Below are 22730 nucleotides of genomic sequence, written 5' to 3' on the forward strand. Positions count from 1 at the left end.
CCTTAAAAAGCAACGATTGCACGCTGTAGAAAGCTACGAAGAAACTAAAGCAACCCATAAAATACTCGCCGCCAATTATAAACGGAAACAATAAGTAGACTAGAAGTGATAAGGAAAAGGCCGATACCTTTGCAGCTCTCTTGAAGAAGGTATTCACACCATATAATCCTGCGACAGAAACTACAATAGATTCAAAGGAAATAGCAGATTATCTAAAAGCACCCTTTCAAGCGAGTCCAATAATTAAAAGATTTAAAGTGAAATAAATAACAAATAATACTAAGAGACACAAATACAAAAAGCGCCGGGATTCAACTTAATTTAGGAAAATTACTAAAAGAATTATCGGAAAAGGAATGAAAATTATCACAATAATATTTAATGCTAAATTAAGGCTAGAATACTTTTCCTAGTTTTGGAAAGTATCAGATGTAATAATCATACCAGAACCAGGAAAATCCATCATCGACATTATCCAGAAATTCCAAAACAACGTTTTACGAATGATAGTCGATGCTTCCAAGTACGTTCTTAATGACGTTATATATAACGAACTTAATATATGTTCAATGAGGCGAATGTTCATAGAAAATTAAAAGTTTTATCTAATTTTGGTCCAACAAATCTTATTGACTCCTTACTGTTAAGTGTACATAGACGAATGTCATTCGCTGAATAAGCACAGATCAACGTACTTTAAAGGATCAAAAAGTCTGAGAGGTGGTCTGGTATGTTTGATTAAAAAAAGTTCTGAAATTGTCTTAATCTTCAACGAAGATCTGTTGGTGTGGCGATTAAATTCAACTGTGAAAATTCGCGTTCAAATTAAATTTAAAAAATGGGGAGTCCGTATCGAATGTAATTTTTTTTTGGCCCTACGTACTTTTATAGTATTGTGACCATTTAAATGAATACAACGAAAGCTTTATTTAATATTTTAAGAGTAAATTTTGTTACTCTTTAGAATAATACAAACGCACATGCGTACCATAAATTTAAAAACGATTATAAACCAGTTGCAAAAAAATACCTACAAGCCAAATACAAATACCAAAACCTTCATTTAGATTTAATTCTAAAATGAATAAAATATTATGTAATGTATATAATAAGCCGTTGCTCCCAGAAGTGGATGCAACAACTGCCAAACCGATTCTAGAAACACGCAGTTCTAAAAATACTGAGTTTTGCGTATTATTTATTATATTATGCTTTTGAGCACAATCGAACATACATATTTAGTTTCAGTTATAAATATCGTCCTAGCAAGCTTATAAGCAAAATATCACTCCGTTGATTATCAACGATATATACTTTAATATTAAAACATATGTTCTTGAATTAATGTTTTTCTTTAGTAATGCGCGATAATAATATCGTGTCAGAGGCAACACAATGTATTTTTTTTTTAAACATTAAAACAAATTTTGAATAATAATTAATATTAAAATTATTAAAGTAGTCGTTTTGGCCAAAACGCTCGGTTATTCATCGCCGGAAGCTCTGAAAGAAAAGCGTCCGCGCGGTCCAAAGTGCGTCGCTTTTCCGGCCATTGTCGTCGGTGACTGAGCAACGGCGACCGCAGCCTTCTGCCGAGCGTCATTGGCCGAATGGCCTCAAGGTCGACCGCGTCACGCTCGACCGGAACACTTCCGGACGAGCACTTTCGCCGCACTCGCAAAAAACAACACACCGTAGACAGTTGCGAAAACATAAACAACGGCCATTTTCCAAGATGGCGAGCGAGCAGTGTTGCCAGCTGCGCAAACACGTCCAAGTTTTCCTCGTATATTAACAAACAAATCTTGCGGTGCGCAAACATGCTACCGATAACGAGTAAATATCTAAGCAGTCTATATTTACATATATTAAATGTTGCGTTTAAAAAAATGCGCGTGTGTCGCGTGAAAGATTAATGAACTTAAATTAAAGCTTGCGGTTTAATTTTATCTATACGTATGTACATATACATAAATATGATTTTAACCAAGGTCTTATATGAAGATGTTTCCTCTGGTAATTTTCTATAATGTTTTATGAAGCAACATTATAGAAAATTGCCAGTAGCATCATTATATAATTTTATCATAACGTTGTTTTTATACATAATATATAAATTTTATAACTGGCCAATTATTTTAGTGTTATGGCCACATACGTCAGTAAGAACAACACTATTAAAACTATAATCAGTATTTCTCGTATTTTTTTCAATATTAGAATTATAAAATTATAACAATATATATTTATACTATTGTTAAAATAAGGACACATTATTTTTTATTTAGATGTCGAAAAATGTATTTGATTCTACAATTTATTAAAAATGTTGTATTAACGAATATAAAAAATGATCATTTACGTATAGTAGCTACGCGTTACATTGTGTCACACGCCGTGAAAATAATAAAAAAATACATATGAATTAAAAAATCATACTGATAAATACTTGAATCAAGTGTAATTAGAGAACTGTGTACGATAGAAATAATAATATAGAAAAAAATACACGTCTCACTAAAATACTAAGTATAATAATGAGCTCTATACATCACTCAAATCATTTGCTAAAAAATGCTTTCAAAGTAATTTTCGTTCGATTTTTTTTCTCAAAAAAAAAATTTTACAATACAGAAATTCCAGCTGTAAAAAGGTTGTATAGTGTAATCAAATATTAAAGCACAATTAAATATATTTTTGAATAAAGGGTTAAATAAGAATATTATTTTATCAAAAAATTAGCAAAAATAAAATCTAATGTATTATAAAAAATATACCCTATTAAAATAAAACTAACTTTACTGACTTAATTTTTTTACTAAAAATTTTATTGTACGGTATTGTTATCTTTATACGGCACTAAAATAGCAAAAAAACACAGTAACTTTTTGTAAAAATTTTTGTACCATAATTTTTTTTCTATTTCAACTTTAAAAGTTCATAATTGTAATAAAAAATGTTATTATTGTGGAAAAAATCTTATTGCACAGTGCTATTATTTCTATTATCACTAAAATAACAAAAATAATCATTTGCTAAAAAATACTAAGCAACGTTTTTATGGCCATTTCTATACCATTATATCATATTTAAAAGTTTATAATTTTAAAGTATTTTTTTATATAAATAGCATTTTTTTTGTTTTTCAACTTTAAACATTCACATTTTTAATACAGACAATCAAATTTGAATAGTAAAAGATTGAACAACGTATTATTTTCAATTAAAATCAAATAAAAAATATAAATAAAATATATTTTAGAGTAATTCGTCACAGCAAGTGTTGACATAAAAAAATCATGCAGAAAATCTTTAAAAATAAAAATCACATAAACCAAGTTATCTTACAATTGTGGCAAAAATCTCGATGCACAGTGTTATTATATATAATTGTGCAATTCACCCACAAAATCCCCGAAACGTACCACACCCTCGCACACTCGCGTACTTCTTCTGCGTGATGTTTTTTGTTTTCAGCTTTTTTCTCCAAACATTGGCGCGCGGCCGCCAGAAGCACGAAAGTGAATTAATTCGTCGGTTCTTGAACTTGATTCAGAGGCAATATTTTATGTGGTTTTCAACCTTGTGTGTGGTGCTGACCGCGCAATTACTCCCGCTCCGAGAATCGCTCTCCAAGACACTACAGTATGTAATGTTTGCTCTTGCAGTCGAGCGATTGGGCAATTTCGTACGGTACTCGCTATTACGTATTGTGGAGTCGGCTTAATGGCGCCTCATTTAAGGATTTGCCGTGTGTCGATTATTCAATAATACGATTTTTTACATCACATTTGAAGACACCTCGCGCATGCCTCGAAACACCGACACGCTGAGCGTTCACCCCGGTGGGGCTTTTAACCCTCGAAGAGCTTAATCGTTGATGGTGTTTTATGTCATAATATGAAGATTAAATAATTTTATAAACGATGAATTTATATATTGCTTATGATAATACATTGGAGCGATACAAACTTGGCTCAGGGTATCTTTAAAATCGCAAGGAATTGGATTGAACTTGGAATTTCTTTAAACTATAGTTTGTAATTTAAATTTTATATAATTCTTTTATATCTTTATTGTGCCAAACTAACATTAAAATATTGTATTCTTAAACCCATACAATTTTATATTTATAAGTCTCAAAAACTGAGAGAAAGCAAAAAAATGTTTTCTAAAGATTGAGATATTTTGCTCCTGGTATTTGTTTCCAAACGTCTGTAAGAAATGAGCTTTTATATATAAGCTCTAAATCCACATAATCCTGCATCACAAAAAGCTCTATCTTTATTTAAACAAAATACACATTTAAAGGTGCAACAACAGGACAATATTTTTTATTTACATCATCCACAAACAAATTCATTGTAAATTAAAAATATGGTTTTAACGTTGATAATTTTTTGACCGTATTTATTTCAGCATCAGAAAAAATGGTGCTCAATTTTTTTTATTGACTCTTTAAAAATGCATTATTTTTATTTGAAAACTAAAAACTGATTGGGCATATTCTGTAATATCTTTGCTCCTTTCATAATGTGCCAAATTAAAGTACTGTAACATTCTATTCATGATTTTTACGTTGTGACTATTTTTTTATTAGGCCTCTTAAACGCTTGTAATGATAAAAAAACTACCATTTTGTGCATTAATATGCAATAGACAATGCATCTTATCAGCGTAAAAACCAACATGATATACCCGTTTGTATTAACGACTTAATCGAAATATTTTCCATTTTGATAAATTTAACAATTTAATTTAATAAGCTGTTAACCCAAAAAATGCAATAATTTGTGCAAAAAGAGAAACAAAAACAGCCATACTACAATGCAATAGAATAAGGATCTTATGTTTTTCTTTAAGCTTTAGTTATGTTGCAACATTAATAAATTCATTATTTATCTTTTCACTTGTATTAAAGAAATTTAATACAAGTGGAAAAATACACAATGAGCCTGAGTTTTCCCAGCTTTAATAAATCTGTAAAATAATAAGATAATATATTAATTATTGTACAATAAATCTTGTTTCACCATAAAAATTACATGAATATTTGAGTTACTTAATATCAGCTAAATGTTTTTTTTAATTAAAAATGATAAAGATTTTCATTTAAAATTATCAAAAATTCCGTCCGGCGAAAGCCGCAAGATAAAAGTGTGTAATTTTATTATAAAGTGTCTAAGAGTTTTAAACAGAGTTATGAATTCCTAATTTGGTCAACACCATTTTTTAAATTTTTATTTTATACGTTTTTTAACAATTATGTGATTTAAAAAAAATTATAACCAACATTTTGAAACAAAATGGCAGTTTAAGTTGACTAACAAATTTATTCAAGATATTTTTAAAATAAGTTTAATGTATGTATACATAAATAAATATTGCAATTTCCATCATAAATAGAAAAAAAATGGAAAACATTTATTATCTCTACTTTTAAAACTTTTTTAAATTTAATTTAATTTAAAATTATAATAATAAACATTTTTAACCATGCTACTATTTTTTTCAAAGATTTTTTAATGGAGCTACGAATTTTTCTAAAAGACATATTTATAGAAAAAGTCCATGTCGATATGATTTAAAATATAATTTAAAATACGTTATTATGTCTCTCAAATTTTTTTATATCCTATATAATCAACAAGAAAATATTTTTATTTCTTTTAATTTATATTTTTAACAGTTTTAAATTTTTGTGTTTCAGTTTAATTTTATTTTCTAATAAATAACATTTTTGACCTCGTTACTTTTCAATGAAACTTCGAATTTTTAATTTTTGCTCAGTCGCCATTTTGTTTCATCATTAGACTAACTAACAAATTTAAGGAGTTTAATGTCATAATTTAAACTAAAGCAGTCATCATATCCTCAAAAATCCCACATAAAATCTCAAAAAATGCAAACATCGCAATTACTTGAAACAACGTTTAAGTCAGTTTTAAAACTTTTACCTTAGAATATTATTCTATTAATTAACTAAATAAACTACTCAATGACGTAAAAAAAGGAACTGTTCTGGATCATATTTTTAGAGGCTATGACTGAAAAATGTCCACAAGAACAGTATTTATTTTTAATTGTGTTTAGCATGCATGCATTATATTATTTATTGAATGATGATTAAGAATGTTGCTTCGCTAAAATAAATCCATGATATCAGTTAAATTACGTGGAAAGAAGCTAACGTAACAGTTGTTCGTAAACTGGAAAGTTTACTAAATAAACTGCTTGAATACTTGTCCGAATAAAAATGTAGATGCTTTCATTATGCTATCAATATATGCAGCATATCTTCAGAGATCCACAGTATTCTTGAACAGTAATAAAAAAAATTATTGTATTGGTCAGCATTATATGTAAATTAAATCAACTGACTTTTGCAGTAACTTTGATTAAATTTATAATTACAGAATCATTCGAATTATAAGCAGGTGTACCCCAAAGTGCAATTATATTTAGAAATGTAATGTTGAACATATAAAGGTAGTTTTATAATCTATCATATTAATCTATTTAAGTATGTATTAAATAAAACTAAGCTCTATTTTTGACGTAAAAGTTTAATATAAATTGATTTCCTTTCGATTTTAAATTGATTATAATCGATAGGAAAGTTATTAGCTATTATATCAATAAAAAGATAAGCCAGATGCAAAGATATATACAATTTAGAGTTTCTAATACATAAATTGAAAATTATGACAGATAAAGCTTGAGTCGTGATCATGAATCTAGTTTATTTTATTACGCTGTGGTCTGGTAAATAAAAGGCAAGTTTTACTTTAATTTATTTAAAATAATCAGAAATTAATATGGCTTTCGAACTTTTTTTCAATTTTCAGACTTATAATGTTTGTTTTAATATAGGCTTTAATAATCATAATTTTAATTAAATCTTTAACACCAGTCTACTACCATGAAAAACTTAACAAACAGCTAGATATTAGATAAAAAAAATTACAATACACTAAATTTTTTATCAATCGATATTTTAAATATCGAATAACGTTGCTTTAGAATATTTATTTATAAATAAAAATTATATAAATATGTTTATCTTTGCAGATTTTAAGGAATAAAATAAATTGTCAATATTTATACACAAAATATTTGCGATTAATAATTTATCATTGACTTAAAATAACAGTTTATATATATTAAGTAAAAATTTACTTAAGAAGTACGACACAATGGTGATTTTTAAAAATTTATGCTGGGGATGGTGTTCGTGACATAAAAAAAATTAAGGCGTTAGTTGAATCTAAATCACCCATAAATCTTGGAGAGCTTACATAAAAGTTATGGAATCATAATAAGTTTAACTATTGGGTGCCGCACAAATTAAACGAAACCCAAAAAATTTGGTAACAATTTTTTTTTTCAACAAAAATAATGTGATAAAAAGTGCATCCCTTACAAAAACAGAAAGTGGTCTGCACAATAGTTAGGCCTCCAAAATAACCGAAATAACACCAATCAAATCCACGCACAAAAATTAGGCGTTAGTAGTCCAACTCTTTTATTCAACAAAAAATATCCATTTTTCGCATAAAATATTACATGCTTTATTTTGGACCGCTTGATGTGAGATTTTAAGCACCGTGTTAGCCATTAGTGCTTGGCATTGGCCAAAGTCACTCATCTTGTAAATAAAGCGCTTGGTTATACGTAATATGGTATAGTGATACACATAGCGGGTTACGATTCAATAGCCTATAGCTATTTCGGACCTTCTTTTTTTCTGATCTGTGGTATGCTACAATTTAACGGAACAAGGTCGTCGGCGAAGTGTTGCTGAGACTACGCCTGAGAGGAGAGAGAGACACGAGAGGAGTCTCATTCGAATGCGAATCGATTTACACACGTGAAAAAATGCCTCGGCGAGAAGAACGATTTTATTACATATCATCACGCTATATCCCGTTTGAGGCCACTTTTCTAGGACGCCCTTTGTGAGAGACAGATGGAAGCTGCGGCCCTGTGTACCACCGAACAATACAAACAATGATACTTTCTCGTTTTGCGTGAATAAGTGCGTGATTAACGTTACACACGATGATGGATTAGTAACGCAATTTCTCGGAAGGCTATAATTAGACTGGGTATGAAATGTTATTTTTAATTGACATCGTTTATCGTGAATTGTGCGTCATGTTTGGATTTTAAGTATTTGTTGATTTACAGCTAGTTGTGTAGAATTAATGCATCAAGAGTTTAGGTTTACAATAAAATACATTAAGAACCAGAAATAATCAAGGAAAGGAACATTCCAAAAGAAGGCTTAAGCCATTATTTTGTGAACAGCGAAAGAGATTATTTTCTTAAACAAATTTACTCACTAGAAGTATTTCACTCAAGAATTACATTAAAAAAAAAATAGTATTGTGGATCTCAAGACTATAAGTAATTGATTTAATATAAATAAATTGAAAAAAATTGTAATAAATGCTATAAAAACCTATTTTATTTGCGAAGGTTAAATTTAATTACGCATATTTTAAAATAAATGCATTTTAAAAATCTGAGTGTCATTAATCTTAGGAATATATACTTAATAAAACATACATAAAATTATTATATGTATGCGGAAAAATAAGGTATAATCCGATTTGACATTTAAACTAAAAAAAAATATACTCCTTATTACCAAATAAACTTTAATAATGACAAATGACCAAAACAACTCATAGTTCAGCAAGTCATACAAAATTATTGACATTCGTCACATTCCTTATTATGTTTTTTCGAGAGAAACTTGCGGTTTCCGGTATCTGTTTCATAACAAGTGATTATTATTATTTTCTGTTGTAAAAAAATAATGATATGAATAACGTTGAGTAACGTTGACAGATCATCAGAATAGCGGTTAAGCCTAAATATTTGACCAACATACTACTACTTCAAAATACTATAAATATGGATTTATATATAATGTAAAAACAATAATTAATTTTTATTTTATATTATATATGTTATTGCGCAATGCGCAACAACGATGTTGACACAATCAATAACTAGTAATTAATAATTTTAAGCTATTAACAGATTACACGTGCGTGATTTTATTGCGATTATATATCTATGAGATTAGAAAAATTTAGTAAACGATCATAATTCATCCTATATAATGATCATTAATTCCGATATCTTAAACATGGCAAATTATATTTTAATGTTGGTAAAAATATTTTATTTAATTATACAATTCATCTTGATTTTATTATCAAATATTAAATCTAAGTGAGTTTATTTACGTATACCTATTAAATAAAGTAAATAAAAAATAATATAATGAACGAATTCCTATTCAATTTCACCTTAAAAAATATTTGCGTGCACGCGTTTTGGGGAAAAGAGATGCAATAGAATACGCGATGCCCCTCATAAAAATTCATTTAAAACAAATTTCATATGATTTTTTTGGATCATTTCTAATAATAAGAAATATTTTATCGTTTTAAAAATACACATTACTGATCCATATTATTATATTTTAAGAACCAATGTATCATTATCGCATCACAAACATACTTTTTAGATAAATTATTTATAATGGAAAAATGAACACGTGAGAGTGTCTTAATTACCATGAAACAAAATATCAAGAATTCTTGTAAAAATTATATTTTTAAGAAAAAATACTTTGAAATCATGAAAAAATCTCATAAAACCCAATTTTCTTAATGTTACAACATTTGCAGATTATAAGATCGGCAATATACAATAAATACTAGAATGTATCTATAACTGTTGTTATTTATGAACAAAAATGACGAGAGGGGCAAGATTTGATCCTTACGGTATTCTATAGCATGTAAAATATTTTTTAAGTATATATAACGAATCATAAACAAGTATTTTAACCATTTTCGAATGCTTATTAAATAACCAGCATGATAGACAAGTAGTAAATAATAACAGAATGTATCTGAGTTTAAATCCAATATGGACCTAAATGTTATTGAATTGCTATCGTGTATAGGAGTTCAAAATTAGTGATTATTATATAATTATAATTTTGATCAATCGTCACAGATTATGTTTTCATAGATTTTCTTAATCTCACGGATAAATAAATCGAGCTAATCGTGACATTTATTGATTATAAATTATTTTAATAGTTTATAATGCATATAAATGTCACTGATTCATACTCTTTAATTTAGATCTGAAGTCTTTAAAACTACTTACTTGGTAGTTGTTGTGTTTACTCCGTTGTAATGCATTGGGTTCACGCCTGAAAAATTTACAATAAATAAATTTTAAAATAAAATAAATTAGTCTAAAGCATATAATTAATCATATGGGCAATAAAATAATAATAAAAAATATTAGTATGTTACTTTTTATGCATTGACAACAATGTTTTTAAATGAAATAAACAGCAATGGGTCAAAATACGATACTTAGAGAACTCCAGAGCATTCTATGATTTTTTTATGTAGTTGCGAATCATAAACTAAAAATGATCGATATTATATAATCTAGTCATTTTTTATTGTTTATTAAAAAAAGTCTAATACATATAATCAATAATAAAGGTATTGGATTAATCTGTGGTGGGGGTAATTCTGTGCAAAAATAAAGTACATAATAAGTAGTGAGAAGGATAAGAGTGAGAAATAAAATAATTATTAATTATTCATGTATTCGCTATGCATTAACCGTTTGTAGTCCAAAGTGTTTTTAATTATCATTAAGTGTTGCCCCTAGCTAATCCATTTTAAATAAGTATATTTAATTAAATAATTTAATGATCATTAAATATAATAAAAAGAAAAAAATAGTATTTCTCTTATATTACATCTTTCTATATGTAAATTATATGAAATAAATTTGATTTTCGCCGATATAACTTTAGAAGTTAAAATATTATATATATTTATGATATAAATAATAATAAATTAATTTATAAATAATAAATAATAATCTTATTAGATTATAAAATATTAGTATTTATAAGAATTGTTTTATTAATTTATTATTTTATTATATTAAATACAGATATTTATATAAATAATAACTAAAATATTTAATATATTTTTTAATTAGATGTTTTTATATTGAAAGTTAATTTTTATAATTAAATGGAATTTAATTGATATTAATTCAAGAGATGAACTAATATTAATCTTATTAGATTATAAAAGTATAGTAAATTAAATATCTATTTATTTTATTTATAGTGTTATTAATTTTAAGATATAATTTCAAATCCCTTGAGAAAAAAATCCAGATGTTATGAACATGCCAGTAAAAAACAGATTTCTAATACGTGTGGATAAAGGACTCCAAAGGGTTAATCGACAACAGTAGGACAAAATTTTATTTTTTTGTATGAAACAGAAACTGTCAGCTAATGGTATGGTAGTGCTTTTTGCAAATCAAATGTAAAAGCAAAATAGTTTCCTGGGTTCTTTGAGACTAGCGCTTTATCTTTTTGTAAGGCTTTTATAGTTACTTCGGTATCTTTTAAATAAAGTTCATGTTGTTTCATCAGATTTTTTTCTTTAATATTGCGTGACGTTTTAATTTGCATATTGAGCGAATCGAAATTTTAGTACGTGTCTTTATCTGGATGATGAAAGTGCAAATTAAATTCTTTGTTAAAAATATTTCCATAATTTTTTTCCATAACATTATTTGTGTTATTTTTCTTACATTTATCAATGTATTAATTATACATAAACATTATATTCAATTCAAAGTTAAAATACTTTCTATTTGGATTCTGAGACCTTTTATAATGGCTTTCTGATTGAGGAAAACTCTCAATGTGTTCCTTCACGCGTTTTACTTCTTCCTCATTTGATTTCCTGGAGGAACCTTTCATTCTACCACAAAAATCTTCTCCAAAATTTTGTTACACAGAGAGCACGGTCCACTCTTTCTTTAGATATATTAAATGTGTTAAAAAAAATCTTTTGCATACTAAATTTATTGCTTCTTTGCTCCTTTACGTTCCCATGTAATTTCTCTGTCACACTCTGCCCTTAGCACACTTTTGTGTAAAAGCATTAGTCTGTAAGACTCCAAAAATTGTATTTCCTCGTAACTATGGAAACTAATTAACATAGCACGCTTTTCAATTTTTATTAAAATTATTTTATTTTGAGTGGACTTGCCTCATTTTCAAAATCAACAGTTAATTAATATCATTGACCAAAATAAATTACTAGTAAAAAATGTACACTATTATTTATATATATGATTGTAAATTGATTAAAATCAGAAATTTTAAGATAATTTTTTAGAAAAAAATAGACTTGCTCCACTTTCAAAATCAACGGCTCATATTCAAATCAATAACATACAGTTCAAAATAAACATAAGAAACAGCATCTAGTATCTCGCTAACTGAAAAGTATGTACTATAAAGTCCTTCTCTAATTATTGAATAAAGGACGAGCATATCTAACGCTGCTACTGTTGGTACTTTGCTTCCTGGCGAGAAGGCACGCGTTCATTATCCAACATCTGACTCACATTGCGATAACGCAATTGGTGATGTTAAATTTGCACTTGTCAGGAAAACGATCCCAGTTCATCTAGAACGCCGCTTCTCAAACGACACTCAATTAAAAGCACTCGAGTTCAATTCCGACTGCATATAGGCCACTTGCGCGGCATTTAATTACTCAATGACATGTTTAGTGACGAATTGCCTTATTTCCAAAAAAGGGGAATTCGGCCTCAATCACTTTAAATTGTAAATTACTGGCGTCGCTCTTGAGAGCCACTGTTCTCTGCCTACGTTCTATTGCCTCGGCATTCTCGTGTTAATAAGGAACTATATTAATAAAGCCCCCGGGAGATGATGATGATGATGAGGAGGGTCCAGAGGTAGAGAGGGAACAATAAAATCTCCCAATAAGACATAATTAAGCTGTTGCTGTAGGCACGTCGAAGAAACGAGGAAGCCATTAATGTACACGGAATAATTCCACGATCGCCATTACATATGACCGACGATTCACCAAATCTGCGAATCAAACAGTGACTAACAAAGACGTTAAACTCTCAGATGACGTCATGATTTTGTTATTTTTACCTTTTGAAACAATCGGTATCAAAATCTATATTTATATATAATGACGAAAAAAACTCTACCTGCTCTTTTACCTGAGCGTATCTTCTTATAAAATAAATTTAGAGTGTACTCTCGATTATCCGGTTTGCAGATTATCCGTCCAGGACTAAAACATTGTTGATAAGGAAATTTACAAAAAAAGAAGGGTTTTAAAGTGATGCTCTCAAAAGAATAGTTACATCACTATCAACTTTACAGGTGATATTAAACTGCCAGATATGATAGTTAATCGAATCTTATGGTATAAAACAATCGCTAATTACAGATGGCAGTCAAATAGAGTTGAATCTAAACTTGAATTAAGACCACACTAAATTTTAAAAAATAGCATATGGAATTAGTTGCGATTGAGATTATGGACTTATTTGTAGAAAAACGTGCTATTTTTGTTGAGTGTAATTTTATAATTTTTTTGTTGTCGTTAAAATGGCAATTACGTCTCGTCTCTCTACAAAAGGCGAAGGCGTTGTGCGAGTCTTCCATTTTGAAATTGTAATCAAGGTAACTCGAGTAGACTGTCTGGCGACTGTTTCGTGAAGACAGGAAAATCCTACACGGCCATTTGGTACACTCATGCCGATGGCTGACACGCGGACACATTAGCGATTATTTTTTATACACACAAATATATATATATATGTATATAATGGTTGCGGTGATTTATTGCCTATGCGGCCGAGCATTAAAATCGAAATCGTGTATTCATAAAATCAATAATTGATAGCTAACAGCAGGCTTGTTAAACTCGTCGACGTCCTCGGGCCATTTGGAACGAGGGAATATTGATGATACGTTGATTATCTTTCAACCCGCGAGTTTAAAATGCCTGTGTTTTTATGGCACTTGATAATCGAGCGAATCCCCCCTTTTTGTACGTTTAATTTTTTTATACGCGTATTTCACACATCGTCATTTATGGTGGCGCAATTAAAAGTTGTTTGAATATTTTAGTTTATTTATAGTCAAACGTGTAATTAATTATTTTTTACACGGCGCGAGAGCGAGCGTGTTATAGCCAAATTGATGTCTGACATCTGTCAAGGACGCCCTGTAATTAGAGATGTCATCTATGTGTGTGTGGTTTTTTCAATGAGATGAAATCGAATGGAATCATTGCGCAATCTAATCTCACTGAAAATTACAAAAAAAAATCTAATGATCACCATGTTTGTTGAATAAACAAACAGAAAGATGCAGTGACTTTTTTTATATATCTATCTATACTTCTACTGTTGTTTTAAAATGCTTAAAAACCCCTGAGTAAAGCCAAATAAAATCTTCTGAAATTATTTGCTTTGCTATTAAATTGCCTATTGATGTTACTCACAATGTCCTCAACAATTGAAATAATTATTCCCATCAAATGCTTGAAAGATTGAAATAAAGCTGCAATAAACATACACGACTTTCTTAATTCATCTTCAGTGATTGGCATTCTTTTATTAGTTAATAAATGAGCTACTCGCGAACTGACTATAATTACAGCCTAATTTAAAAATCCGTTTTAAACATTACCCTAACCTGCAACATATTGTAATAGTTTGAGATAAATTTTAACATATATTATTTTTTTAATATATCAGTAATAATTAACCTTTAATATTTTTTCGACAATAAAGAAATTATGAAATAAATAAATATCGTGTCAAGTGACATACAATAAACGTCATATTTGTTAAAAAAAAATACATTAAAATCTGCTTTAAAACAACGATAATCAAAGTATTTTCTGGCTTTGACAACAGGTGTCACAAAAAAGGCTGCAGGTGTCACAAAAAACGCTGTCAAATTATGACTGCGTAACATCACAGCGGAATGTAAAGCAATAGGAGCACCACATACTTTGAAATTTTAAAGAGTTTGAACATGTAAAATCTATACCCAGCTCACCGACCGTAGTTTAGATAAAAACAAATGTCACTCGTTTTCTCATAGTTTAGATAGCGATCAAAACGGTTGTTATTTATTTTACATAACATAATGTTATATAAAATAAATAAATAAATATAACACATTTTATATAACATAATGTTATATCTAATTGTAATTTACTTTATTCTCCGAGCGTATTAATATAACATTTTGTACCAAACGGTCAGTCAAGACTCTAAATCAATTAGTGCAAAAAATCAATTAGTTGACTACAGTCAGAATATTATTGATTAAATTAATTCAACAAAGTTTATGAAAATTTTTAAATATATAATTTTATCGAATTTATTGTATATATACAATAGGCAATATTGTTTGGAACAAATTTGCAGTACATAAAGATCGTATCCGTATTGGCGATTGTTTTGTGCGGATTTGCATATAAATGAAATAATTAGAAATAAATCTGTGCGTCTAAAAACAACAAATACAAAAACGTAACACGAACTTCACGAAAAATTTGCGACGCACGCCTTTTTTGAGATAAGCGTTAAACGATATTAGCGGGTAGCTCTTCCCAATATTTTGATTTGTTTAACGAACGAATTCTGCGAATTTCGGTCATAGTAGGTACGGCCGATAAACATTCTATTCACAAATGTTTTACGAAGGTGTAAAAGCATTTTTTGTTCAAAAGTAACGTCTCATTATCTCGCATTTCTAAACAAAACAAAAGCGCAAAAAGGACCATGGAATTTAGAGCAACGCTAGTCGCTCAGGATTGAGAGAAAAAATGAATTTCGTATGAATATTTTATTGATATCAAACAAATATTTTATTGAGAAGCCTATTCAGGACACTGATAATATCTGTGTTACTCAAGTATAGAAATCAAATTTCATTCGAGAGAGTATAAACGAATATTTTATTGTTTTTTCGAATATTCATATAGTTGAAAATCGAGCGGATAATTCGAAAATTCGATTGAGAACCCTAGTGACAGTCAACCCATTGTATATATTTTAAGGTTGTTTTAGTTAATCTATTGGATAGTAAAATAGGTTGTTTAATATTATAACACAGCATTACTTACTATTGAAAAAAAAAATTTAAATATAAAAAATGAGTGTCCAGTACTCGTACGCCGACTAGCTGCGGTACTTCGTGACAGTGAGTCCAATAATAATATTGAATTGTAATAGTGAAAAAATGTTCGCAAACAACTTTTTTCATATGTTGTTGCCGAATGTTCGCATATATTTATATTGGTAAGGACGAAATATATCCCGTCTCTCGCTATAGAGACGCCTTTCACGCGCGCGTGGTGAAAAACCACCAATGCGACCGCTCGTCGCGCGCATTGGTGGCGCAGCGAGCGCTAGAGCCGTTTTCCTTAACCGATGCCATCTTGTCAACTTGTCGTGCGATGTGAAAACGCAGTTTAGTCCGGCTGGAATTGTCGTGCCTTTATTTGGCGCGGCGTAATCGAGTGGTTGTGGCGCAAGTGCACCGGGGGCAGACTGCTTGGCGGCGGACGAGCCCGGCGCAAGCCGACGACCAGCGGAGGCCAAGCGGCGGCACGCGAGCTACCGACTGCGCATGCGCGTGTTTGTCTATGGATGATTATACGTGGGATTGTAAACATCGGTCGAGCTGGCCTCAACGTTGAATATAAATGGGCCATTATCATTTTCAAAGACATTATATTGTACAATAATTTTGCACTTTTTGCCACAAAGATGTACATTAATTATTTGACGATTATTTCAGCTGCACTGTTTTTGAAATAGTATCGATTTATTTGTAAAAACCTCTGGAAAATTTGGAAAATTCAATTGAAAAATCGACAGTATATAGAACGTTAATATTTTGTAGCATTTCTCGACAGATTAAACTTTATATCATGATATGAGTTAAATATGAACCTTAAAGAATTTAAACAGAAAATGTAAATATCTTATTTGACACTCACTTAACTTAAGTTATATAGGTAAATGCAATAAACAGCTAAACAAACAAGAATAGAAGTCGCAAAAATGGTTTTAAAAAACGACTATGAAGATTTGTATTAAAAAGTGGATTAAATATTAGTTTGTGTATCTTAAAGTTTTACTTTACATTTGCAAACTTTTGAATGATATTCTCCTGTATAATATATGTCTTAGACTCGCAATAGCGACAAGCCCTTCAGACAAAATTTGCACAACATATTGGAGCCTAAATGTATATTATAGTATTTGAGATTAATAAATGATATTGTACTTTACCATAAGACTATAAAACTGAATGACACACTATTGAGGTTCTTAACTGGTTAAGAAATTTCCTATATGTACAATCTAACAAGAACTCTAAAAGTTATGCCCTTAATTCCTCCAATTCAATATTTATTTTTTATTTTTAACGTGTCACAGAGATCGGGTCATCACAGATTAGGTTTTCATAGATTTTCCTAATATCACGAGTGAGGTTAGGAAAATCGAATCATTAATTGATATGGAGCTATGTCATACATATTAGATAATTAAAAATATTTATTAATAAGCTACTTCAGCTGATGGATAATATTTTTAAGTATTAAAAAATATATACCATATGAGCTTTTTTCCTGGATAACGGTTTTTCATTCAGTCTTGCTTATGTCATTTGTTGTTGCTTTTGTTAGTAATTATTTTGTATGTCTCTTCACCATAAAATCGATGCAACTGAATTTTATTTTTCTTTCTGAAAATATATTTCGTTTTTAGAACATTTTTAGAGAATTTTAATATAACTCAAAACTGAACTGTGATTTTTTTTCAAACGTATTACTCAGCAATATTTTATAAAAAAATATTTTGTCAAACCATTGAAACAATATGTATTTTTCAGAACACTTAAAAAATGAGATTAAAAATATTTTGTTTATTTAACATTAGCACTATTCTTATTTTAATAATTATTAATCTATCAAGAGCAAATATAAACGTTACGTTAAAATTAGTTGCTATGGTATTAATAATCTCTCTTAGTAACAAAAATCATTGTTGATATAACAAACAAAATATTTTATTAAAACATTGAAACAATATGAATTTAAAAAAATTGAGATTTAAAATATATATTATTTTTGTTCATTTAACATTAGCACTATTAATATTTTTATAGTTGTAAATCTATCAGGACCACATATAAATGTTACGTTAAAATTAGTTGCTATGGTATTATTAAAGCAAACAGAGCTTATCTTCGTTGACGTAACATCCAATAACGATATCCATTAACCCCTTCCTGGTCATCACCGAAGTAACTTGGAAATTTATAATTTGTGAATTCTCATCTCAAAAATTAGCAAATTTTTCGAGAAAATTATCAAAGCTTTTTTGGTATAAACTTATTTGTACGAATAATTTTAAATATTTTACAACGGTTGTTAATTTTTATACCACTGCATAGGAAAGGGTGAGTCCGTTCAAGAAGTTATTGAGTCATTTTTAAAATAGTACTATGACCGGAAAATGGTTTGCTAAAGCAATTCGATTAAAACCGTTGGACCATACTTTAACACAATTTTTTTAATACAGATTATCCTAATAATCGAAGTATTGCGACGGTGTGATAAACAAAAACAGAATGACGGAACAGCGTAGTCCGTAACGTCTCAGACTAATAACTCTGAGGTTGCGGGTTCGAGTCTCGGCAGCGGCACGCAAATTTTTATTTAAAAAAACCGGCCCATATCGTATATATTTTTTTGAAATTGCCTGGTTACCGAGTTCCATAAATAATTTTATTTTCATATATATATAAAAGGAATAGATTATTCAGTATATATTTTTACTTCAAAACCCTTAAGCCAAAATACAGTTTTTTAAGAATATATGCAATCATACAATATCTAATGAATGAGTAACCTTCATTATCGTTTGCTCTATTAATTTTGATTATGAACATAATTTATCCACGTAACGTCAATTCAAATTGGTGACCCTCAAGTAACGATTCCATCCTCGAAGTTTCCCATTAACTAAAAAACTCCACAACCGAGTCTAACGACAGTAACGATTGTAATTATTTTGGGTCAAGGAACCTATCGTTAGGGTCACAGCCGAGGTCCGCCGTTCGCGCTGAACCCATTAAGCGACCAATTAGCGTATTCAAATTTTAACGAAACCAAATTTCTGAATATGCACGAGCGGATGACTCACCGCTCTCATTGGTCCGATTAATTCCCGGGAATTGACTGAATTATTATCGCGCCAATGTGTGAAAACTCAAACGTCGTCGAATTGGAGCGATTCTCTGCAGAAGAAACTGAGTGCACGCTCGTGTGTCGTTTAAGTGCCATTTACCTCAATACGAGTATTGTGGCAGGAACGTGGGGGGACGACATCCGGTCGCGGCTCGTCTCTTTTTTTACTGGAAAAATTCCCAGTAATTAAATCAACGCTGGACAACATCTGGCGCGTTTCCAGTATTCCAATTGTGGACTCCAGCTCGTTACAAATACAAAACGGGGATATAAATCGAGTGTTTTTAGCGTGAACTGCTATTGGAAATGTGTTGTAGTTATGAATTCTTGGAGTTCGAGAAGTTCCGTACAGGTTTCCTTGAAATAATTTGCTCTTCATATTCTTATCCATCACGGTAACCTTCTGAGATTTAATATATAAATACCATAATATATTTATTTTTCATGAAAATGTGCATCGAGTCTTTTCTTGAAAAGTTACTGTGAAGCGTCATGGTAATTACATGTATCTATTTATTCTCGTTGTAGTGTCCAAGTCGTATCAAAAATCAAATTAAACTCTTAGATATTCAGAGTGATGGTCAAAATAAAAACAGCGGTTTTTCCTTGGCATCTGAGGTTCGTATCTGTTGATTTAGCAAAGCTCCATTTGGGTATCTTAAGTCAGAAGCAGAAACATTATTTGTGGTCGTCGTTTATTTATTTAACCAATTAGTGCAAAAAAGCAATTAATTGCCTATAAATATTATTTAATTAATAAATAATTATTGCTTAGTAATAATTATTTTATTAAATCATTCGTTATTTTTATAATCAGTATTTTTTTTAAATTATGTAAAATATACATAACACAATGATGTACGAATTACTGATCAGTGAGAACGTCAAAAGGAAAATCCTTAATTTATTATTTTGCATACTTTTGACCAAAGATGTATTCTAGCATTTTTAAATCATCAAAATTAAGATCAGCTGTGAAAATAATTTTAAAATATTTATTGTATACAATAGATAATATTTTTAGAACAAATTTGATATATATACATAAAGATCAGATCCATATTGTGTGGATTTGCATATAGATTAAATAGCAAAAAATAAATTAACCACTATAATCTTTGCATCTAAAGCAACACATACAAAAACCTAAAACAAACTTCTTAAATTGATTTTTTGAGATGAACGTTTAATGTAAATAAAAGGTGGGCCTTTCCAATATTTTGTTTCGTTCAACGTATGAATTCTACGAATTTCGGTCATAGTAGATACGGCTTATAACATTGCAATGGGAACGCTCGTTACCGAGCGTTCCCACTGCATCGGCGCCAACACGATTTCATTGCTTTTGGCGTGGATTTTTGACTTCTAAGAAGGGATGTTTTTTGCGCACTATTGGTCAAAATTCGGTTTGACATGCTTCATTGGATATTTCAGTCCTAAATGTTGCAGCAAAAGCTGCAACTTTTTCCTTATTATTTCTTGCTCATTTTCCATTATCTAGTTTTATTGGGGGTATATGCATTTGCGGCTGTTTTATGGATTCATTGTTGTTGATATTAGGCGATTACTATGTTTTCTGATTTTTGCGATTGTAAACCGTATTACTTTATATATTTAATATATATTAAAAAAAAATTTTACTACCAATTTTCATGAAATATACATGGGAATATATGACATAGATCTACGCTTATCCGTTACAAATTTTGCTCAGTTGCACTCAAGGACCATGAAAAGAATACAGATAGATAAAAAATACAACTGTTAGATGTTTGTATGTATGTAAATATAACAAGAATTTTGGTTGCAATAAAGTGGATCTTCTAAAATATTTTTTAGCACCTTCATCTACGTTAAGGATATTTTCATAGCAATGTCAGATTAGAGCTGCTGCCGTCAAAATTGGCGGGAAACCACTCACGAGGTCAGTCAGCGCAGACAGGTTGTCGCAGGTGAGCATAAATTTCCATTGCCGAGAGAGAGAGAAAGAGAGATAAGCCGGTGGTGGTGTCACCTCAAACGGTGCGTATCGGTACTGCCTCGAAGGCTGTCGAGCTCGCCGGGTTGATTAATTAAGGCTCGCGAAGAGTCAGAGATGTGTGTGTGTCGAATGCCCACACGTGTTTGTATGTGTGTGCGTGTGATACGTACACACACATGGCAGCGTGTGGCGAATATTGGATAAAAACTGGCCCAGCCACATTCCGACCAATTCAGCCGGTAACACCGTAGCAAAAAAGCTCTCCGAGTGGATCACTCGTGGCGAGGTGCTCACTAATGACCGTATCAGATTTCCATTTAATGTTTTCATCGATGCGGCCCTTTCGCGGGCCCTCGAGGAGTGACAAATTGGCGAGGGGTCGGTCTTGTGCTGTGGTGGGCACCCAAAAAGGAAATGTTGAAAGAAGAGCCATAGATCAATGGGAAATTTGGATTGAAGCATATTTTGAATGGACCTTCTAATCTGCTGTATGTGTCGTAGAATATACCATCTATCAGTCAATAATATTTTTATAAGCCGCCTCAATCATTTCAATAACAATAACAATGACAACCATAAGAGTGCAACTTGTAACTGTCGATTTGCTTTCATACTGAAATGTTTCTTCATAGGCTACGTGCCTAGACAAATTTTAAGTTTTACACTGTCATGATTTTTTTCTTTAAATATGGAACGCCAATGGCTTACTTACTAATAAGCAAGAAATAAAAATATTTATAAAAAACTATACTGATCTCTGAAACCCACTATTTAAGAATATCAAATTAGTTTATATATCATACTAATCATCCATACGGTACTGCTCATGGAGGTTCGGTATCATAGTTAAAAATACAATAAAACATTACGAACTAGATAAATGTGATAGTGAACACATCGAAACCACTAGATCCATAACTATCACATCTATTTATAGTCCATCAAAACATAAAATACAAAGGAATTAGAATATAAAAGGTAATTTTTAAGAGGTTTGTTTTTCGAATTGGCAACACTTTTTCAGCGACAGCCAATTTAACAGCTGATAGCTGATTTTTGCTCAGTTTGGTTTGTCATTTTTCCATGAATAGACTTACGCCAAAACAACGCTTGCAAATTGTGCAGATTAATTTCGAAAATCATTGTAAGTTCACATAGCTTACCGTGCGCTACGTCCATTTTACGGTTAACATAAACGTCCATCTGATCAAGTAATTCGAATAACCATGGATCGTTTTTGCAACACGTATAATCTAAATGATAATACGCATCCGCAGAGACGTCGTACAGTGGCACCGAAGAATTTATTTCTGCTGTGGGGCGTAATATTGCGGAGGACTTGAATTTAATTCACCATCGTACACAGAAAATGGAGCGAACAGTAACCATGTAAAAACAAAGATTCCGGGCCTCATGACAAAAATGATATTTGTTATATTTTTTAACATCATAATATAATTTTTCGAATAAATAGTAATAAGTACGAGTTAACCCTTTTAATGCTACAGATAAATATAAAAATTATCCACCGTTGCGATATATTTTCTGAA

General features: G+C 30.1%; 1 protein-coding gene across 4 annotated transcripts in view; it reads right to left on the minus strand.

The window, feature by feature from the left end:
• The window catches only part of dpp (decapentaplegic morphogen), a 72266-nt gene that overhangs the window by 14286 nt on the left and 35250 nt on the right, over positions 1 to 22730 (minus strand). For 3 of the 4 annotated variants that reach the window (XM_088184632.1, XM_088184634.1, XM_088184633.1), the window contains exon 2: positions 10198 to 10243. The exons of the other annotated variant lie outside the window; for it this stretch is intronic. In XM_088184632.1, the coding sequence (XP_088040758.1) occupies positions 10198 to 10232 (35 nt within the window). In that variant the 5' untranslated portion in view covers positions 10233 to 10243. The remainder of the gene's footprint in view (positions 1 to 10197; positions 10244 to 22730) is intronic. 4 annotated transcript variants of the gene reach the window in all.

The sequence above is a fragment of the Plectrocnemia conspersa genome, unplaced genomic scaffold (assembly GCF_051122295.1).
Source record: "Plectrocnemia conspersa isolate PC_06_02 unplaced genomic scaffold, ASM5112229v1 ptg000004l, whole genome shotgun sequence".
NCBI classification, from domain to species: domain Eukaryota; kingdom Metazoa; phylum Arthropoda; class Insecta; order Trichoptera; family Polycentropodidae; genus Plectrocnemia; species Plectrocnemia conspersa.